The sequence below is a fragment of the Gallus gallus genome, chromosome 7 (genome assembly GCF_016699485.2).
Source record: "Gallus gallus isolate bGalGal1 chromosome 7, bGalGal1.mat.broiler.GRCg7b, whole genome shotgun sequence".
In the NCBI taxonomy this organism is placed as follows: domain Eukaryota; kingdom Metazoa; phylum Chordata; class Aves; order Galliformes; family Phasianidae; genus Gallus; species Gallus gallus.
The window spans coordinates 32807346-32827756 of NC_052538.1; the positions used below are offsets into that span (position 1 = coordinate 32807346).

General features: G+C 41.2%; 1 protein-coding gene across 52 annotated transcripts in view; it reads right to left on the reverse strand.

The window, feature by feature from the left end:
• Positions 1-20411, reverse strand: part of GTDC1 (glycosyltransferase like domain containing 1) — a 168061-nt gene that overhangs the window by 84924 nt on the left and 62726 nt on the right. For 45 of the 52 annotated variants that reach the window (XR_003076011.3, XR_003076010.3, XR_005861258.2 and 42 more), the window contains one exon: positions 2105-2272. The exons of 5 other annotated variants lie outside the window; for them this stretch is intronic. Coding sequence is in view for 37 of the 47 variants with exons in the window: in XM_025152235.3 (XP_025008003.2) it covers positions 2105-2272 (168 nt within the window). In the remaining 10 variants the exon portion in view is untranslated. Of the gene's footprint in view, positions 1-2104; positions 2273-10003; positions 10091-19965; positions 20041-20411 lie in introns of those variants that run through there. 2 more of the 52 variants (XM_046943641.1, XM_040703507.2) reach the window with 2 other exon arrangements.

The window sequence follows — 20411 nt, forward strand, 5'->3', positions numbered from 1 at the left end:
AGTTGGCCAGGGACTGCGATAACAAAGATGAACATTTTTGGCTTTTTAACCTATGCGTGCACTAAAGAAAAAGTAGATACCACATAGTACACAGTATCAAATAAAAAGAAAAAAAGGTTCAGTATGCTAATACGTTGTATTGCTCTTTAGTGCCATGTTCTAAAATCAATCAGACCAAGAGATTTCAGAAGCAGTTGAAACAGTAATTTAGGAAATATTCCTCAACTGAGAGTTGCTCAGGAGACATTAAAAAGCCACCCAGGCCCTCAAGGCCCTGAAGTATCTAGAATTGTGCATGGGAAGCTCTGACACAGCCTTGGCTGCCCTGGCAAGTGATGGAGGTAAGGTTGGCACCTAGCAAAGGCTCCAGACATTTCCACCTCTCTTCGTCTCATATATTGAGCCTCAACTGTTCGGCTTTATCCTGGAGGCTGTGCATAGCACTGCAAACCTGAACACCCTTGTCATCCTTGCAGCCCAAGCAGCTACAAGGAAAGGAATTCCACCATTGGAACGTGTGACTTTATTACCAGTATCATTGCAACGCTTCTGAATCATTAAGGAGAAAATAAAATCTCCCTTAACGACTCAAGAAGATTCCAAGTGCTCCAATTTCAATTTTCTCCAAAACATCTATGCAAAACAGCATGGAAAGATAGAGTTGGAAATATACCGATATAAAGATAGATCAGGAAATATGTATTTTCATGTTTCTGGTATTTCCAACAGATTTGGAAGATGGAAGATGGCATTTCCTTGCAGATGACCGCTAGGTAGTTACACACTGCACTGAGAAGATGGCTTCCATTTGCTCTTAAAAATGGGGTTTATACAGCAACAAAAATGAAAGATGGAAATTACATAATTATACAGAGGTGCTACTGGAGGCTGAAGGAAATGGAATGGAGCATCTATAGAAGACTTTTAGGGGGAGGTGAGGCAAAAGAATGTTATTATTTTAAAAATGCATGCTTTGAAGATAATGTCTGTCAGCTTACAATAGAAAAAATAACTGCCGTAAGAAAGCAAAACATACACAAAATATATTCCTTACCTCAGTGCCACAAAGACATCTTCATGGTGTAAAATCCAAAAATGGCTGCTAAAGCTTTCATCGCACTGCTCACTGTCCTCTCCTACTCTACTGTTCAAGCAGTGAAACATGTGCAAATGCAGCAGCTGCAGGATGGCCAGAGTGTACCCTGAGAAATTTGACTATCAACTGGCCTACGTTATAATGATACAAAAGCTTAACTTATATCTTGAAATGCTCAATCTCTGGTCCTCATAATTCTCCTAATAGCAGTTAGGAAAGAAAAGATCACGCAAATCAATTTATTCCAGTGCTCAGAACAACTCAGTTTTGCCGTTTCACTTAGGTTTGTACAGAGTCTAACCACAAAGCTCTTCAGTGTGGTGGTTATTAACTTCTTTCATTAACTTGGATTCAAGAAATACATTTGTTTTTAGCAACAATAAAGGACCGCAGCCTTTAAAATGTCTGGGTATTTTAGCACTGCACAATTTCTGAATACCAGATGAAAAAAATATAAGGATTTATCTGGTATGTTTACTGCCCTCTCTTCACAAGAAAAGTGCAGCATTACGTTTTAATTTCTGTTTATTTCCCTAAAACCCTCTCTATAATTTCAGTTGGATGCAGTAAAAGCTACGGCCAAGCAGGAGGTGCTTAGCTGGGCTTTGCTAAGCAGACATGAAACAAAGCATCTCACTCACGACAGCCAAGATGGGGCAAAACCCACACAACTACCAGGTATGCCACAGTAGCTCAACAGAATCACAGGACAGCTTGGGTTGAAAGGGACCTCAAAGATGACCCCGTTCCATGTCCACGCCATGGGCAGAGCTGCTACCCATCACTTGTGCTGGTATCACTGCTCTTTTATACACTGAGATGAGTGGATAGAGGATGTGGTTTTAGCCAGAACCCTTTTCTTAGCTCCTCTTTGGGACGCTGTTTGTACCTCTGCTTGCTACAGTCTCTTCACTTCAGTGGAGGGGGATTTCTCAGGGCTGGCGATGCTGAGCATTGGTACGTAGAAGGACACATTAAACAACACAGAGAGGTGTGAGAAACACATACCATGAAAGAACCTGGTTGTATCCATACTGAAAATCCCTTTCCTTGCACTTCTGGACAGGATACGCCAATTGGTTCTCATGGAAGTAGAGGACCTTTTTCAATTTGCCCAGGTCAGGGCGCAGGGCAGCGAGTTCAGCCAGGTTAAGCACGGAGCTTGCAAAGAGGATCCTGGAAACAAGGAGAGCAGTGTTTACTGCCCGTGAGCATGCTTGCAGGGGTCACCCCTTACCCTTCGCCTCCCCTTCTCCCCCCCAAGAAAAACATAACCCCTATAGGGACACATCAATAGCTAAGCCTTAATACCATGTAGCAGCATTCGAAGTTTTGATCTCTTAAAAAGCAGCTGCTAAGAACCCAACTAGAAAAGCACTGAATCTCATTGGTCTTCCCAGCTCAGTTACAGAGAGATGCAAAATAAAAAAGCTGGATGGATTTTATTGAAAAAGGCAAGAAAAGCTGTATCTGAAGGACAAATGGAACAAAGATAAGGCTGACTAGGGAATACTTTGCTTGCCAGTTTCATTACACTTTACTTCTTTATGCAACCAACTACTGAAATTCAATATATGAGCAGGAATGGCACATGTTCGTGTTATGACATAAACCCTTTTGATTTATGCAGTACACTTATCTAGTGGAGTCTCTTTTTTCACCCTTTTCCTATGTTTTTTTTTTTCTTAGGTACCCTATATATGCAATGTTTGTATCCTCACACGCCAGCATTGCCATAGCATTCTTGCTATTCCACACTGCACAGCATTGCTCACATCCATCAGGTATATTAAGCAGGCACAAACAACACTAACAAGCTGGTATCTCAGCCTTGTCTAACCTAACAGGCTATCAGAAAATGGGCTTATTTAAATACATAATAGCAAATTGAGACCCTGCTGAAAACAGTGGCAAATTTCCCATTATTTCTCCACAATTATATGAGTGCCTCCTATCTCTTGGTCAGCACAGCCTCCAAATCAACTGAATCCTGAAACATGGTTCCCTCTACAGAGAACCACAGACACTCGTGTTATAAATTTCTCATCATAAAGAACAAAAAAAGTATTGGGATGAGGTATTTTATTGCACATTAACATTAAGCTTCAGTGCAGTACTTCTTAATGTAGCACGTTTCTGACATTTTTGGGGGCTATTCACTATTTTAGTAGTTCAAGAACTAGATTTGTGAAATGCTTCTAAAATCTTTTCAATTTCTTTCTCTTTTTACACAGATTTAGTGTTCAAGCATACTGCCGAGCTCACATCACTAACACTATAACCTTCCAACTCTGGCTGTCAAAACTTGTGAATTTCCCCCAAATAACCACACACACACACATATCATATATGTACCATAATGTTACCTTTGCTACTACACACACTGTCTTTGAGTAATCTGCATGTAGAGAACACACACTTCCTAGAGAACTCATCCTGCATCCGTCTTCATCAGTGCGAATCAATGCTAATCTGAAAGGCTTACCAAAGTAAAAGATGAATGTGACTGCTTTGCTCATCAAATATTTGGTACTTCTAAAAGGGATTGTTAAACGGAATAGCAATGAAGACACGAGCACTGCTTTACTATGAGCCACCCAAAGACCAAAGAAGCAGTTGTTAGGTAAGTCACAACTTGCTTGCCACGTGGAGTGCCCATGGAGCACACCGTGAGTGGGGCCAGGCTCCAAGCAGATGGGAGAAGGCTTCCTACTGCAAGTACAATGTGCCTAACACTCAATAAGACTGCAAAAATAAGATTAATGGCTGCTTAGAGAAATGATGGACTGCCTTGTGGCTTATCCTTTCTTTTCCACTCCATGGGTATCTCAGAAATACTTTCTGCAATAAGTTGGGAAGAAAACTGAACTGGTGCAAGAGAGTGCTTGTAAACTCAGCTGTGTTTGAATGAGGAAGGAAAAGAAGAGACGGTACATGGAGACGGAAGGCAGGGCAGCAGCACAGATCAGGACACACATGTCAGGGTGCAAAGAGCACGGTGCGGGTGTCAGGGCCCGAAGACAACAAGAGCTGAGGTTGAAGCCTGGGCACAGCCACTCTGCAGCTCTGCAGCATCCAAACCCACTCAGATGGACAAAGGCAGAGCAATATGCATAAAGATGTTTCTATCCATAGGAAAGGAAGCTAATTCTTGCAGACAAACCAAAGGAAGTTTCACACAGAGGGTGGTGACGCACTGAACAGGTTGCCCAAGGAGGCTGTGGATGCCCCATCCCTGGATGCATTCAAGGCCAGGCTGGATGTGGCTCTGGGCAGCCTGGTCTGCTGGTTGGCGACCCTGCACGTAGCAGGGGGTTGGAACTGGATGAGCATTGTGGTCCTTTTCAACCCAGGCCATTCTGTGATCCTATGAAGTTGAGTTGGACTAGATGACCTTTAAAGGTCCCTTCCAACTCTAAGGATTCTGTGATTCTATGATTGAATACAAGAGCACCACAGCAGAGAGCCAGAGGCAGGCTTCTCTTAGGGCAAGAAGGACCAAAACTTGGGAAGCGTGCAAGAGCCAGACCTGAATTTTCTACAGTGCAAATGAGAAGTGATAAGAATTAACAAGCAGATCACTTAGCACTGCCCAGCTCATACATAAACCAGTGCCAAGAGAAAACTGTTGCAATTACTAGAAAATTCTGATTTAGAAGCTGAAATGACACTGCTTACATTTCTTACAACAAATAAAGTGTTGAATTAGTAACAGCATTAGAAAACACCTTTCCTCATTCACTTGCATCACTTCTCAGTGCTTCCAGAACTGAAAACAACGGGCATGAGATGCTCTCCTGTTTGTTTCTTTGCTGGCATAAGAGCTGCTAACTACCAGCACAGGGCACTTTCTCCAGCTTTATGAGCCTAAATAGCACCTGACAGCCCAAGTCACTGTGAACATGCCCACAGAGCAGCCGTGGACGTGGCTAATGGACTCACACAGGGCACTGGAGGATATGCTGCCGTGGATTTCCACTTAACACCTATTACAAGAGGAAGAAGGGAAAGTTTATTATAATGTAACGTGCGACATAAATATATGTCAGTTGTCATTCTGTGTGACACCGACTTTCATTTTACCTCGGGTTATTATTTAAGTAATAAATCCTAACAAGGTGAGCTTTATCATCCCACCGAGTGTATCCGGGAGGTAGAGACACAAGGTGATAGCAAGAACGCTCCAAACATGATAATTCCTGACAGCTGCTGCTTGAGCACAAGTTAAATTGAACAGTTTATCTCAGCATAAAGATGTTATAAGGTTTTATGTTTAATTTAAAAAAATTAACATAAAACCCAGAGAAAGCAGAGTTAGGCAATCTTTCACAAACATGACATACTACAATCACTGTATAAGCTGGATTAGTACTTATTACCATGCTACTAGAGAATTAAGCTGTTTTTAGACCACCAAAGAGCTTTAAATTGCAACTTTTGTCTCTGTAAGAGAAACCTATATTTAAAACGTCTGCTAAATTCAAATTAACTGCTACATCATTAGCTTGCCACCTCACAAAAAAAACACATTTAAACTGCTATTACAGTACTCTTATCCAAACCTATCACTGCTGCAACACATAATACAACAGGAGCCCTCCATAAATACGACGTGCAAAGTGTCACAGAGCTGAAGGTCACACCAGTAACACCCCAGCTGTCCTCCCCAGGACAACACCGGGCACTCTGCAGCCATCAGGATGTGGTGCCCAGCAGCACCAGCACCTTGGAGGCCAGCCAGACTGCAGGGCCACCCTCCGCACAGGCTCTGGTTTTATGCTAAGCTTGTGCTTAATTTGAAGCACTTAATTGTCCTCCTGACTTCTGAGGAACTACTTACATGAATTAAGTTAAGCGGGTGCTTAATTCATACAAATATTCATGGGAAGGAGGCCGAGCAGGCTTGCAGGCTGAGAGCAGCACTGTGTGTGTAGAATGACCTGACCTTTGCTTTGCCTGTTGTTCTATTTCACAGAGCTGAAAAGGACTAAAATTTAAAAAAAAATAAAAAATAGTAAAAGCATTTACATCATCAGTCGACAATAAGCATCAGCCTGATATGGGTTTCCACTTGTACTAAGCAAAATAGAAAAGTAAAGGTGCTAAAACATTTTCGTTTTGTTTAATAGATCTTTGGGTCACGTAACCATGATTTACTCTTTTAAGAAACTGCCCTAAATCTTTCAATTAGATTCCCATGCAACCTAACTAAAAACACATTTTCCTTCCCCTTGGGAGACCACCCAGTGCACATTTACCTACCTGTGGATCCGGAGATGGAACCCTCTGGCTTGCTGAGCTTCCAGCACAAAGCGCATTGGAAGCACAGCTGATTGGCACTGGGACCCTTGCACCCTGGCAATGGGCACTGATAGAGGGAAGGGAATGAGCATCCTCATAGAACACCCCACACTGGAAGGGACCCTCAAGGACCAGTGAGTCCAACACCCAGCTCACACTGCACCACCCAAACCCCATGGCAGTGTCCCACTGCTCCCTGGGCTCCACCATGCCCACCGCCTTCAGTGACAGCCCTTCCCAAACACCCAGCCTGCACTGTCTTCATGCTCCTCAAGAATAAACCTGAGGGTTCTGGTTCCTCCATCTCAACCCCTAGCACACCCATGGTTCCAACCCAGTCATTTGGACACGTCCACCGACTTGGCTTTAAGGTGTGTTTTTCAACTCTAAACTGCACATCAAATAGCATCATTAACATGTGCAATGCTAAACAGACCAGTTATCTTCATCCAGTGTCACACATTCTTTTAGGATCAACTTGCAGAAGGTGTGCTTTTATCACTGTACCAAGAATACAGTGATCGCAATCAGATACAAAATGCTTTTTCATTTCCCATTGAACAATAGATGCTCCTGAATTTCCAAATAATAAATACTAATCAACGATAATATATGACAGCACACAACATAATATAAATTAACTCTAATTTTTTTGGACATGCAATGCACAAATGTCAAAAATGCTTATAGATCCTATAATACACATCTCATAAATTACACTTTTATAGATAGAGCGTAATTTGAAATGTTTACAGAAATAATTAAGTCTTACTATTCGAACATGCCTTATTTTTCAAAACAAATCACAAGGGCTGTCATGCCTTTCATCTTAATTAGGCCACGTGTTTGTCTTATTTATTTGTTATGCACTTTCATAAACGTTTACAAATATTAATCGTAAAGAAAAATATTTTTTCCTCTTGCTGTAATTACTATACAGAGCACAGTGATAGATATCCATGGCTCCTACCAGTTCAATAGTTTGGGATTTGAAGTTAGTCTTGTATATTGAAATACATTATAAATGAATATTTTCTTTTAAACTCATACTTCAAATCCCTTTTGTTATGCTTGCATTTAAAATGACACCCTCTCTTCCTTGTTTTATAGTACGCTACTCAGGACAAGAGTTGAAATTCTTCCTCCTGCTGTCACAGACCTCAGTTCCATTTTCCAAAAGAATTTACTGCCTAGAAATCAAATTTTCCCCTTCTTCATACAGACCGTATCCCAAACAAAGCTCTAAACCATCTGCCCAAGCATCTGCTATTTGATGTTCCTGGAGCAGAGGGGGCTGTGTGTCCAGCCCCATTGCTGCCGGTCCCATCCCCTTCTGTTTCTCTACCAACATTTTCAGACCTCTGACAGGACTTCAGGTAGGATTTTCCAGAGCCTCCAGTCCCAACCCGCTGGCTCCACTGACATTAGTCAGCAAAACCAAACATAAAAAACAGTCACTCTCTCGCATTCAAAATATCCAAGAATCTACATAGAAGCATTAGGTTTTTTAGGAGAACCATTTGGGTTCTCCATCAATTCTTCCTTTAATTTTTGATTTTTCATCACCTTTTGAGATACTGAAAATGAAGCGAAAGCAGTTAAAAACTACTTTAGTATTTAACACTGAGAGGTAAGTTTGAAAGAGACTACCTCAAGGAGAGGCTTTTCAGGTTTTTGGGAGAGGCCATATTTTGTTTGGATTCCTTTGGTTTTTAGGCAACAGCACTGAAGCTTCTGCCGTTTTATTAAGTGCATAGCATTATTTTCTTTCCCTGATTTGTAATTAAATTTGGCTTCAATTAATTACTGACAGATGCACATTTTTACTTCAGTGGCCAGATTGCTCACCATGGGCTCCATCATGCTCTCTGTTTCCATGAAGAGAGAGGTCGAGACCGAGCAGCTCTTGCTGTGGTGATGGGGGAAGGAGAAAGCCACGAACCCACATCATCTTCCTTGTTCAGATCTCACACTGTCAGCACTAAATAATGAAGCGAAGGCATCTTATTAGGGCAGAACATAAGCAAAGCAGGACGCCATACTAGCGAAAAGGAGCCGTTGGATGGCTTATGAGAGATGTACAGATCAATTCTGCTCGAGTATATGCTGTGATGTATATTTGCAACAGCAAACAAAACACAAGAAAAAGAAAACAGAAGAAAGAGAAGGCAACAAACACACAAGGGAGAATGTAAAGGATTTAGGGATGTATAGTGAGAAGGTTTTTTTAAAGGAAAAATGTGTTAAATTGGTGTTCTTACTCCAAACTAATCATGTTAGACTCACAAAGTTTTGATTATTGTTTTAAAGTCTGCAACTTCATTTAATTGGGCCTCTTTTCTGGGACAAAAAAAAAAAATTATGCCTAGTAATTGGCATGAAAAATGCACCTCTTATGTGGTAGGAACAAGGGAAAGTCCTAAGATGACACATCACAATGCTGCTTTTCAATAGCAAAGCCAAAGAAGCAACTTAATGACAACTACGTCACATCAGACGGTGTCCACTGAAGGTAGCCTGACTCACCAAAATGAAGAAACAAGTATTTTATCCAGCTTCATCTGTAATGACTTCATGGGTATTGTTTTTTATAGTGGTATGCACTCAGTGCACAGGCATACACAGTGCACTGGGTACATACATGCTGCTCTGTGCTTCTCTGTTCTGAGCATAGGATCTCTACCCAGGAAGCTGCCAAGGGACGGAGGGAACCGACTGAAAGAAAGAAAGAAACCTAAGAAATCTAAGAGAAGGGGTATATGAATGGATGCTTTGATGTATAAGAGGTAAATTAAAAAAAAGTTATTTTTCTTTCATTTAAAAAAGTTTTGGAAAAAAAAAATCAGAGCTCAAACCCTCCCCCAATTTTCACATTTTACATTTCAGAAACTACACGACCAGAAAAGCCTTGCACTTCACACGATCACAGAGAAAAGACGGGCAGGGTCTCAGCAGACTGCTTGGCAGTTTTATGTTACAAGTGCCCCCAAAATTCTGTTCTCCAAAACATGTCTGACTGCCACCTGCTTTGTATGTTACTTCAGGCACTTCGATACGTAAATACTTAAAGACTTGTTTTCTTTCTTTTTTCTGGGGGGGGGGGGGGGGAAATTTGAAGGGGATTGCTAAAAGGAACTTAGTTTTCAGATTTCTCTAATATTCCACATCTCTGATTTCACCTCGGATAATCTATAAACATCGAGTCGTCTTAAAAATATTTTTATGGAAGCTCATGCTCTTGTAGCTAATTTTTCACCCCCCAGAAACACCACTGCAGAGCATCAATCCAAGGCAAAGCTACTGCTGCAGAATGGGGACCTGAAGAAAAGCAGGATTCTTCCCAGAAAACTAATACAGTCCTCGAAAAAACTCTGACTGTCATAAAACCTGAGCAGCTGGCAACTCTGTCACCATGAAGTATCCATATGGAAGACCGAGATGTGTCAAACTACCCAAAACGAGTTTGGATAGTGCAGAAGATGGAATAAATAATTCAGTATCTTCAACACTTTCAACAGCAGGTAGTAGATATGCTACCTGCTTCTACAATGTGCCAAAATGTAACATGCGAGTGAGAGCGAGGGAGAGAATGTGAGTATCTCCAACCTGTTTTCATGAGGATATTTTGCTCGAGGAAGTTCTCTTTTTAGAGGCATATGATCCGTATCAGATGTTTGTCAGGAGCAGGCAGCACTAAAGAACATTAGGAATAACTTAGTAACTTTAATATATATTCACCAACTGCATGCTGCTTCATATATATGCATATATATATATGAATATGTATACGGTCATATATATCTGTGGGCGTATGTGTATGTATATATATACACACATATATAAGAATTTTAATCAAATGTAACATAAAAATATAAGAAAAGTGAAAATATTTATTTCTCCTAACAGCCCTTCATGCTTCTATAATGCACATTGCTGTGGCACAGTGACAGCTTCCTGCCTTAATGCAAGCAAGCAGATTATTCAGTATGATCAGCTGAACTTGTAATCACAACTACAGTTTAATTGTTTCTGGTCTGTGTTCATGGAGGCTGCAGGAGAACCCCAGTGATGCCAGGAATGGAAGGACCAAGCCCATGCCTGCAAGGAGTCCACGCTTAACCAGCACACTGCCAAAAGCCTGCGGACAGCAGGCAGACCAACGTTCAATGGTGTACCAACAAGGGAAGTTTCAGTCTTCACCTACTGTGTGCTGATTCCCAACCCTAGCCTCTCTTATTCAACGGTTTCTGAACGTGGTACAGCTACCAGACTTGAACGATTACGCTGAAATGGCTGACTGACCAAATGAAGTGAGATTTCAAAGAAGTGAGACAAACACTCTCCTTCAATTCAAAAGCTGCCAAACATATTTCATCGAACCTTCAAAAAATAATTGTTTTGTCTGTTCTGAATTAAGCCTGAAGTGCTTTAAGAGAGGTTTCTCTACAAACATGGCTAAAGATCACAAAGGGGAGCATTTGGATCGAATGTAACCCTTCAGTCATCTATTTCTTAAATAAAACTTGCAGCATGCCTGGCATATACCATAAACTGATTTATTTCCATTTACATAACATGTTTTTTTAAGTGTAATCAGAATTGATGCCCTTTCATTTTATTGCACATTATCACAACAGGCCTTTCTCTGCAATACCACCAGCAAAAGAGATGGAAAAAAAAAGGCTCTTGGTTCTGCATCTGGGCAAGGCAGCTTGCTCTGGGGCTCCTGCCATGCCATGAGAGGCACCAATGCAAGAACGTGCAGACAAAGAGAGAATTCAAAGAGAATGTGCCAAACATACATGCGAGAGCACTTGGCAGTTTTGAACCTGAAGCCTTCTGCCCATTTCTGAGACATTCTCCAGGTCCTGGCTACAAGTTTTGCAGATGTGAGCACTGCACCGCCATGCTGTCTTGATTGGGCTATTTTTACATATGCATGCATTGCCCAACTAAGCAAAGTGACCCCAACCCCCCACCCATGGAAAAATCTAAATCAAAAAGTCATAATCGAAGGGGTTGGGGCTTCCAGATATTTTACAGATTATTCTCCCAACTTCTGAATTTATTTTATCATTAAATAAAGCACCCAGCACAGAACGCCAATTACTCACCAGTAACACGCAAGCGAAACACCACAGTGAGAAGAATACACCAGATACTTTCTAATCTTTAAGATTCAGAAAGTGAGGCCGAAGATTGCTTATCAAGGGCCATGAAGAAAATCAGTGCCATGGTGAGAACTCAGGAGCCCAAGTGTCAAAGATAAGAGAAAGTCACGGTCTGGTGATTTAATCGATCTACGTATTATCATGTCACTCTGTCTACATATCTTATGGACCCTGCTCACCACAGTACCTGCCACACTTCCTGAATGAAGTGTTATCTTCATGAGACCATATGCAGTATTTTCAGATAGCGTATTTTTAGGCACAGATATCACATGCGTATGCACATAGGTTCATATGCATTCACATAGAAATCTAAGCACGCGCATAGACAACACACATCTATACTACATATTTTATATACGTGCGTGTATACATAGATTTATCCCACTCTTCTATCAAATTCCACACTACGATTGTGAAACACTCTCTTCAGAATTAAGCTATTTAAACGCTGGCCTGGAACCTTGTTGACAACAGCTGATTTGTTATTGGGAAAAGACCGTGCACGTCTCCACCACAGAAAGCTAAAAATCTGCTCGAGGTGTCTGGCCAACAAGAGTTCCTATATGCAAAAACGGAGCAAAATGAAGTATTTTTGGTCAAGGTCTCCAAATAACACAGTTTTTCCGGTGATGCCTTTGGACTACGTGTAAGGCCTTTCAGGAGCTCTCGGAAAGGAAACTTGACTCGAGCTGTTTGTCAGAATGACTGGAGGTATTCTCTGGAAAGTATTTCAAAAAGAGTTCTGGACCATTGGTAGTTGCGCAGTCATATGGGATTCATTTTCTGTATATATCTCTATAGAGCGCTGGATGAAACAAATTAACTTCAAAATTCAAAGATCTTTATACAGCCCTGTGCTTTTAGGTACAGATATTTAAGCGATCTCCATTTCCTGCCAAACACTCAAATGGATAGTAAATTACATTAAATTATTAGGGATACAACCAGTAAAATTTCTCTTGTGCTTTCTTCGCTAGCTGCTGCATCTTGGTATTTTTTGCACTGAGAATTAAAGACAGTTTAACATTATCAGTGATTTTCAGTCCTTCTCCAATCAAAGCACTAAGCGTGTGCAGGACAAACAATGGCACCTCTGAAGATTGCTGTGGGCACCAGCTGCAGACTCACAAGCATTCTCTATAGGAGGTAACTTCAGTACCTGGCTCAAGAAAATTTAGTTACCACGTTCCATTCTGTGGCACTCTAAGATGCTCTCAGGATGCCCTCATCTCAGGATTCGTCCACCTTGATTTCTGTTCTTAGAAAGCAACGAATGAACAAAAACACAACACAGAAGGAGGAATTTACACATTGCTGGCTCTGCTAAAGCCCCAACTCGAGCTCAGCTCGATGGTCACTGATGGATGACCACCACTCACAGGCAGAGCCCCAGCCTGCAAGACACACCAAAAGGGGCAAGTTCTCATCTTGACTTCATTTATGGCAATTCAAGAAGAAACGTATTTAGCTGTTGAATTTTCATTTTTACTTTTTGGAAGAAAATATGGGAAATCTCTCTCTCCCTTCCTGCAGGATGTGTAGGTTGACATGAAGGGAAAGATGCAAGCCAGTAGGTAAAGCATGAAAACATACTTTCTTCCTTCTTGCTCCTACTTCTACTAATACCATAAGTTTTACTAGAAACAAGTAAATAATGAAGGAGGAGCAGGGCACTAATGAAAGAATATAGAAAAAAATAATCACATCCATTGAGGATTATATAGTGCAGTGTCCTAAGCTGTCCCACAGCAGACCTCCTCCGGGCTACTGTTTCAAGTAAAAATTAAACATTACACAGAAACAGTTCAAGATTGACATTTTCCAGCTTTGTGTCAAGTTACATTATTTGAATGAATCTCAACTTTTAAAAACATCAAAACACCAAAGAAAAGCAGATGAGGGCTGTATAAAAAAAAAACAACAAAAAACAAAAAACTGAGAAATAAGACTCTCACTAGAAGCAGAACAGCCACCCATGTTGAGTATTACCAGAGGCAGGATTAGGTAATGATGTCTTTAAATAAAAATTACCATCCGCTCTTTTTGTTGGAAGTTCAATACGAAAAACGCTCATTGCTCCACGAGCACTTTTTGCTCGTGCTCTTACTCAGGGGGTACACTCGGTTTTTGCACGCTCACCTCACAAGAGCCCCAGTTGGCCAAACCCAAAAGGAACCCAGCATGGCGCTCAGGGTCCCGAGCCACAGCTACGCTCAACGCAGCCCCAGAACTACAGCAGGAGCTCTTCAGAAGCACAGAAAAAGGCAGGCGGGATTTTTCTAAGTTACCCCAGAAATTCTACGCCGTCTTTAATAACAGAAAGCACTCGACCGCTCTCTCCTCTCATCTCTCAAGCACTTGCAGAAAGCCTGCTCTTAACCCCGCTGCACAGGCTGAAATTCCCTTTCATCTTCCATTTATTTTCATTTTTACCTGAAAGGGAGAGGAGAGCTGGGTTTTTAAGCACAACAAACCCAAACGGGGCTGTTGTGCAATGTATTAGATTGTGGTCTCCTTGCATCGACGGGAACGCATACCTGAACTTCTGCAGAAATAACAACTTTGCCCTTTTGATTTAAGTATGGCATATATTTAACGTAACGTTCATCTATATATGTTCTCACTGTTTAAGAACTCGGCGCAGGTGTTATTAATAAAATAAATTTATTTTTAAAAAGGATGCTATTCTATAAGCTTTGAAGCTCACACATAGCCTAACTTAACCCAGCTTTGGCTCATCTGGTCTTTAAATGACTCCTTTCATGTGGTCAGCCCACGAGCCATACGTACTGCTGCTCAATCACGCCACTGTACATCGTCAGCGTGAGGATGATTTGCATGATTTGCATTTCCTGTACCGTTTGAGCTTCAATGAGCTCTAAGCACCACGTACAAAAGAAACCACCGCCAAGTAATGCAAAGATTTTAGTTAAACCAGATGAGACTGTTTTAGTCAGGCTGCCAATAAGAAAGGAAAAAAAAAGAGTCTCAGGGATATCCTGTTAAATAAGGATTTATTTGTAGGGAATCTGAACCCTAGACGAGCAGCTACTTCTCAAATCTGAAAGTTGCATGGATTCCTTAATAAATATGGCCAAGCATCAAAGAATTCAGTGAGATTTTTTTTTTCTCTGTGTTGGTAAGATTTTGGCACTGCATTATGTTACCAATTTATGTATTTAATAGCACATAAATAGGTTCTGATTACATTAGCTTTCCTACCGTATAACGCTAAATCTGATTAAACCGAATTCACCCATTGCTGGTTAAATTTCTCCCTGTGAAGAAATCTTTTATTTTATTGCAAATGATCAATAAAAGCTGTTGGACAAATAGCTCTGATAGAAGCAGCACTACAGCGGGCTCAATGAATAAGTACAAAAGTGGAAAAAAAAAACGTCGCAGAGCCTCATCGTCACGAAAAACAGAGACAGATGGGGAGACAGACCTATATGATGCTACAAATAGATGAATATCTTGCAAGGATTGCAACAAATGTTTTAAGACGGAGTCGAAATTTGAAGAACTGCAGATTTTCTTGCGGTGCTGCCTGTACGTTCACCTGAAATGCACAAGCTGGAAGATAATCGTTCCATCTATTATCAAGGCTTCAAAAATAGCAAGAAAAATGCACGGTGTACTTCATGGTTTTGCAAGACCTTTCCCAGATAATGACACAATTAATGATGCCGTTACTTAGCACAAGTCCTGTGTTAGCTATTAGTACAATAAAGAATTAAGAAAGTTTGCTTTAATTACTGCTTTAAGAAACCCTGCTTGAGGTGTGCACCACTGCAACTTAAACACAGAGGTGTGAACTTCATGCTCAGTGCTGTATTTTACAAAGGGTCTCAGCTTCAATTGGAAGATAAATTCAGCAAGATGAACATCTCATAGAGCAAGCAGCATCTGAGCAGCCGTTCATCACGTACGCCTGATAGCAACTGAAGGCTGTCTGCTGGAGCACCGGAGGAATCTGCATACAATCATGCTTAATGAAAACCACAGCCAACTCCCACCGCTGCTCTTTCCAAAGGACATTCATTCTCAGAACGTTCAGTTGCATCTTCAGCTCTCTGGATTATCAAAGTGTTACCAACTTGTAAGAAGAGCACAAGGAGTTACCAAAGGGTTAAACCCCGTCTCGAATATGAAGAATTCACGTATTCCATCACTGTCTGCAAACACAGAGCATCACAACATTCTATAGCATGACTGTAACATTTAGCAACAGGAACGGCCACCATATTAAAAATGCCTTCTGTCATTTTTCCACTTAGAGATCCCCTGCATAATGCTCTTATTTAAAGGTCAGCTAATTTTATTATAGAAAGTAACTAATAACCTTCATTAATTCTTAGACGTGCACATTTCTAGCACATCAACCAAACAAATAATACACCGAGGCAATACAATACAAACCGAGCTGTTGAATATAAGCTCTACTGTGCGAGCAAAAAAAAACTATCTGCATTTGCAACAGACAAAAGAGGTCATTAGAAATGTAACACATTTTTTTCCTCAAAAGCTGGAATAGATGGAGCTGAGTAAAAGCAGATCTGCTGATGCTCCCCCATGGTCCGAAACACTGAGACCATCTAACAAGGTGCTAAATGCTCTCACCTGCACATGGCCAGGCACAATCCCCAGTGCTACATAGCATGGACGTGCCCAATACTGGAGAATCTAACCGAGGATTTTCCTTACAAACTTTCTAATTTCACGTGCAAAGAATGTGAAAATATCAAAGTTAAAAACATGCGTGCTTATGTTTTATCTTCACGATATCCCTTGTAGGGAAAGCACTATATAAAATGATTCACCAACATCCACAGTTTTATCAGGCAATTTTCTCTTACACCAGTGGACTCGCATGCAACGCTATTCATTATCAGCCATTCCCAGCACACTGCTTTCGGTTAGTTTGCTCCTAAGAAACATCACCGCGCTCGAAACTAAAAATAGATTGCTATTTTGGGCTACTTAATCACATGAGGAAAAGAAACAGTTTGTATCAGTCTTCTTTAATTTACAAAATAATTCCGCGGTGCTCCCCGCGCATATATCATGGAAATCACTGGCGCTCCACCGGCAGGGCAAGCTGCACGCCTGCTGCCGCAGGAGCAAAACGTGCTTTCAAAGATCCCAGCAACAATAGTCTTGTGACTAAATAAGAAACAGAAGCAGAAGCCATGAGCCAAGCAGATACCTATCGGTTTCCTTGAGCTTAATCTGATTAAAACATGGCTCTCAAAAATGTTAAATAGAATGCCACGTCAGAGAGCAGGCATATGATAAAAATAGCTCCTGACAGGAAATCATTATTAAACCGGCATTACTAGTGTATCTGTTATGGAAATTTCCCTGTAATTTTGCAAGGTTTCCCCTCATGCTCTTCTTCGGTTGCCTGCTACACATTTTTTTTTTCTTCTTCTTTTTCTTCAATGGTGTTTAAGTTTGAGATGTAAAAAGAAAATTATCACTGCAATTTTCCGACTAGATTCTGCTCAATACTGTCTCAAGTACGTCGTACATCATCTTGTCATTCACTTTAACAAGAAATCACATAACATTCATAGGCAGAAAATAACCCAAAACGGGCAAGTGCCACTGTGGCAAAAACATACTCATATGTCATGGCAGGAAAATAGCTTAAATTCAATGGCTTTCATAATGAAAGCATTTTACATGTTTTTAATTAGGGAAAAGCTGCTAGGTGCAACCCGAGAGCTGTCCTGGTGTCCATCAGCCAGATTGAGAAAAAGTAAACTTTTGATGATATGCTATAACACACACCAACATTAATATTTTTAAAAGCTTAGGTAAGTAAAAGAAATTTCAGCACTCAAAAATCCCAGCCCCTGCTGTCCTGCTCACTGCTACCATCCTCCTCACACATCCCAGCCATCACTGGGAAAGAAATTTGGTTTCCTTCTTAAACATGCACCAAATGGATTTTTCAGAATAGTAGAGTCCTCGTATGTTTGCCTGGTGTTTTCTCAGACCTGCTTGATGTCCACCCTGGCTTTCAACACATCTGTCCCATCAAGGCCACACTATGCCTGAGCCAGCACGAAGGGACTGCTCATCCCATTGGCAGAGGTACTTCAACCTCATTCCATGAAGTCTTGCAAGAGCACTCCCATCTATTCCACTTAATATCCCTCTCGCATAAAGAAATTGTATCTACTAGAGGGATAATTCAGCTCGTGGTCTTACTGCAGTCATCTCCCTTGACAAAGCAGAAGAAAGCACCCAACTGTGAAACATCAGAAAACAAGGTTCAAACCATCTCTACTTAAATGGAAATGTAGTTAGATCTCAAGGCAACACAGCTCAATGCATTCTGCTGATAAAGATGGGCCCAGAAGTCTAGGATCTGAGTCCCTACAATAGACTTTTACCAGGATACAAGCAATGTCAGAGGGAAGGATAGGCAGCCTGAAATGCCAGGAAGAAAAGCCAGTGACAGTTAAAATGTCAGAATACGGTAAAACACAGAAATGGGAGGGGTGTGGGAAGCCAAGGATGAATGAAGATGGAGCCATCTGCAAAATGCTCTGCAAGCAGTGCCTGAAAATTACTTCCAACGCTCCTAAAAGCCCAAATGCAACCATAAGGGTCACACAGCAAAAGTTCATTCAGGTGAACGGCACTGCTCCTATCCAATACCAATATCCTGAAGCAGAGTGGTTATTGTGCTTTCCCAGTGGCACTGAAGAACCCAAAGCAATTGGTATGCACAAAGCAGAACCTCTCTGCCCACGCTCCCTGGCCAACTTCAGCCTCCCCAGGCCCTATCTTTTCACCACAAGTGTGCTGGCAATCAAGAGAAATACCAACTTCCACACTGAATTCTCAATAAACACTGAATCTTATCAAAAGAAATATACATGCCACACATCTTCCCAGCTTGAAATACAGACACAGAAGTAAGAGCTAGCAGACTAAGAAATTATTACACTATTATTAATAGCAGCAATAGCATTGAGATAATTGGAAGAGATCTTGAAGATCATCTGGTTCCAACTATTTGCCTTCCTCATTTGCTGCCCCTTCTCAGATCTGCTTTCTCTGTACTACCCAACGAAACAAGACACGGTGCAGTGGAGAAACTTTCAATCTCAAGGCTCTTAACACCAAAAATAGGTATGTGTACAGTTATATGAAGGACTAATCCAATCACTGAAGGCTTACAAGTCATCCACTTCAGAAGGATGACCTGGATTTAAACAAGAATCTACAGAACTCTTAACTGTAAGTATCAATTTCAGCCTCCGACATGAAGAGCAAGCAGCATCCTACATACAAGAACCATTGATACATCCTACAGCAGAGCTGCCCACAAAGTAACCTCTCACCTAAGGAAATTCTTTTTCCTTAAGAAGCCAAACAAAAACAATCTAAAATATTTATTGCCACGAATTTCATCCTCGTCCCATAAAATGCTTAAGAGACATGACATCATGCTAACTATCTAGACCTGTCTGGTTGATAACAGACCCAGATTTCACACTGAAGACAAAGCGGTAGAAATGTGAAAGGGTGCAAATCTACAGGTCACAGCAGATGCTGAACAGCAGTCTGCCTTGCCAAGGCCAGAGCTGAGAGTCCTGCAAGCACAGGAGGTCTAGCAGTGGCCAGGGCTGGCAGCGCAGGAATAAACCTGGCCAGCCTTCCTCAAGGCTGCTGCCCACAGCTCCTGGCTACAGGGCTTCTCCACAAGTCAGTGAGTTTCACAGAAGGCAGAATGACAAGCCTGAAAGAAGGTTAATACTAATTGAAGTTTGCAGCAGAGTGTAGCCGGGAAGAAGTTCGAAGTAGCCATTACAGAGAAATCCACCTTAAACATACCAAAACAGCACTGCAAGAGCACTCGCAAATAGGTTTCATTCAGTTTTTGGCACCTTAAACTTCCCAAGACTCTATGAGAAAGCAGTCAGTGAATATCAGAGGTTGGAGGAGCGAAACAATCCTTTGTGAATGGGAGCACCACCTAAGTCTAACATCACCGCAGCCACAAACCATGCTGTTCCATCACACAAACTTATTCCAGCTCCTCCTTGGGGCAGCTGGAAACTTTCAACCAACAGAAAGGTAATAAGACAAAATAATTTCGGTTGCCATAACACTGATACGAATGAATGACTTCCCCCAGTCTACAAGGCTATCTTCTACGGCTTATTTAGTGAATCCAAAAGTTAAAATGCTGCTTTCTTATTCCGAGCGCATAATCTCCTCAAGAAGACTATTTTCAGACATTTGAAAGAAAAGTTGATTTTACAATAGGAAAAATGAGTGTACCACATTTCAAATCCATTAAAATATAAAGTTCTGGTTACAGGCGCAACAATCTGCCTAATTAGTTTTTCCTAATTAGCAGGATGCTCTAACCTCTTTAATAAGACTTCTGTGGACAGAATGTTCCATATTGGTTATCCATCTGAGGAAAAACTGAACAAATACTTCTGAAGCACAGCTAATAGACCGAGCGTGGTTGGGCTTCGTGGTCAGCAGGCTGCTCACATGGGCTGGCACTTAATGCTGGCAATCTGCGAAAAGATGAAACAGTCTACTTAAAACGTACCACGGCTTGCATGACAACTCTCTTCATAACAACGGCACTGTAAAGACAAAATTAATGGTATTGTGAACATGAATTAATGAAGTAACTGTTTTAAATTCCATAGGATGGAAAAAAAAAAGAAATGAATACATGTATGGGATATACGTTGCACAAAGGTGAGCTAAAGAGATAATGGGAAGGCATATACCACAGTGATGCTGTAACAACCCGAAGTGTGGCTGAGCACTTGTGCTCCATCATGCAGCATCTGCAT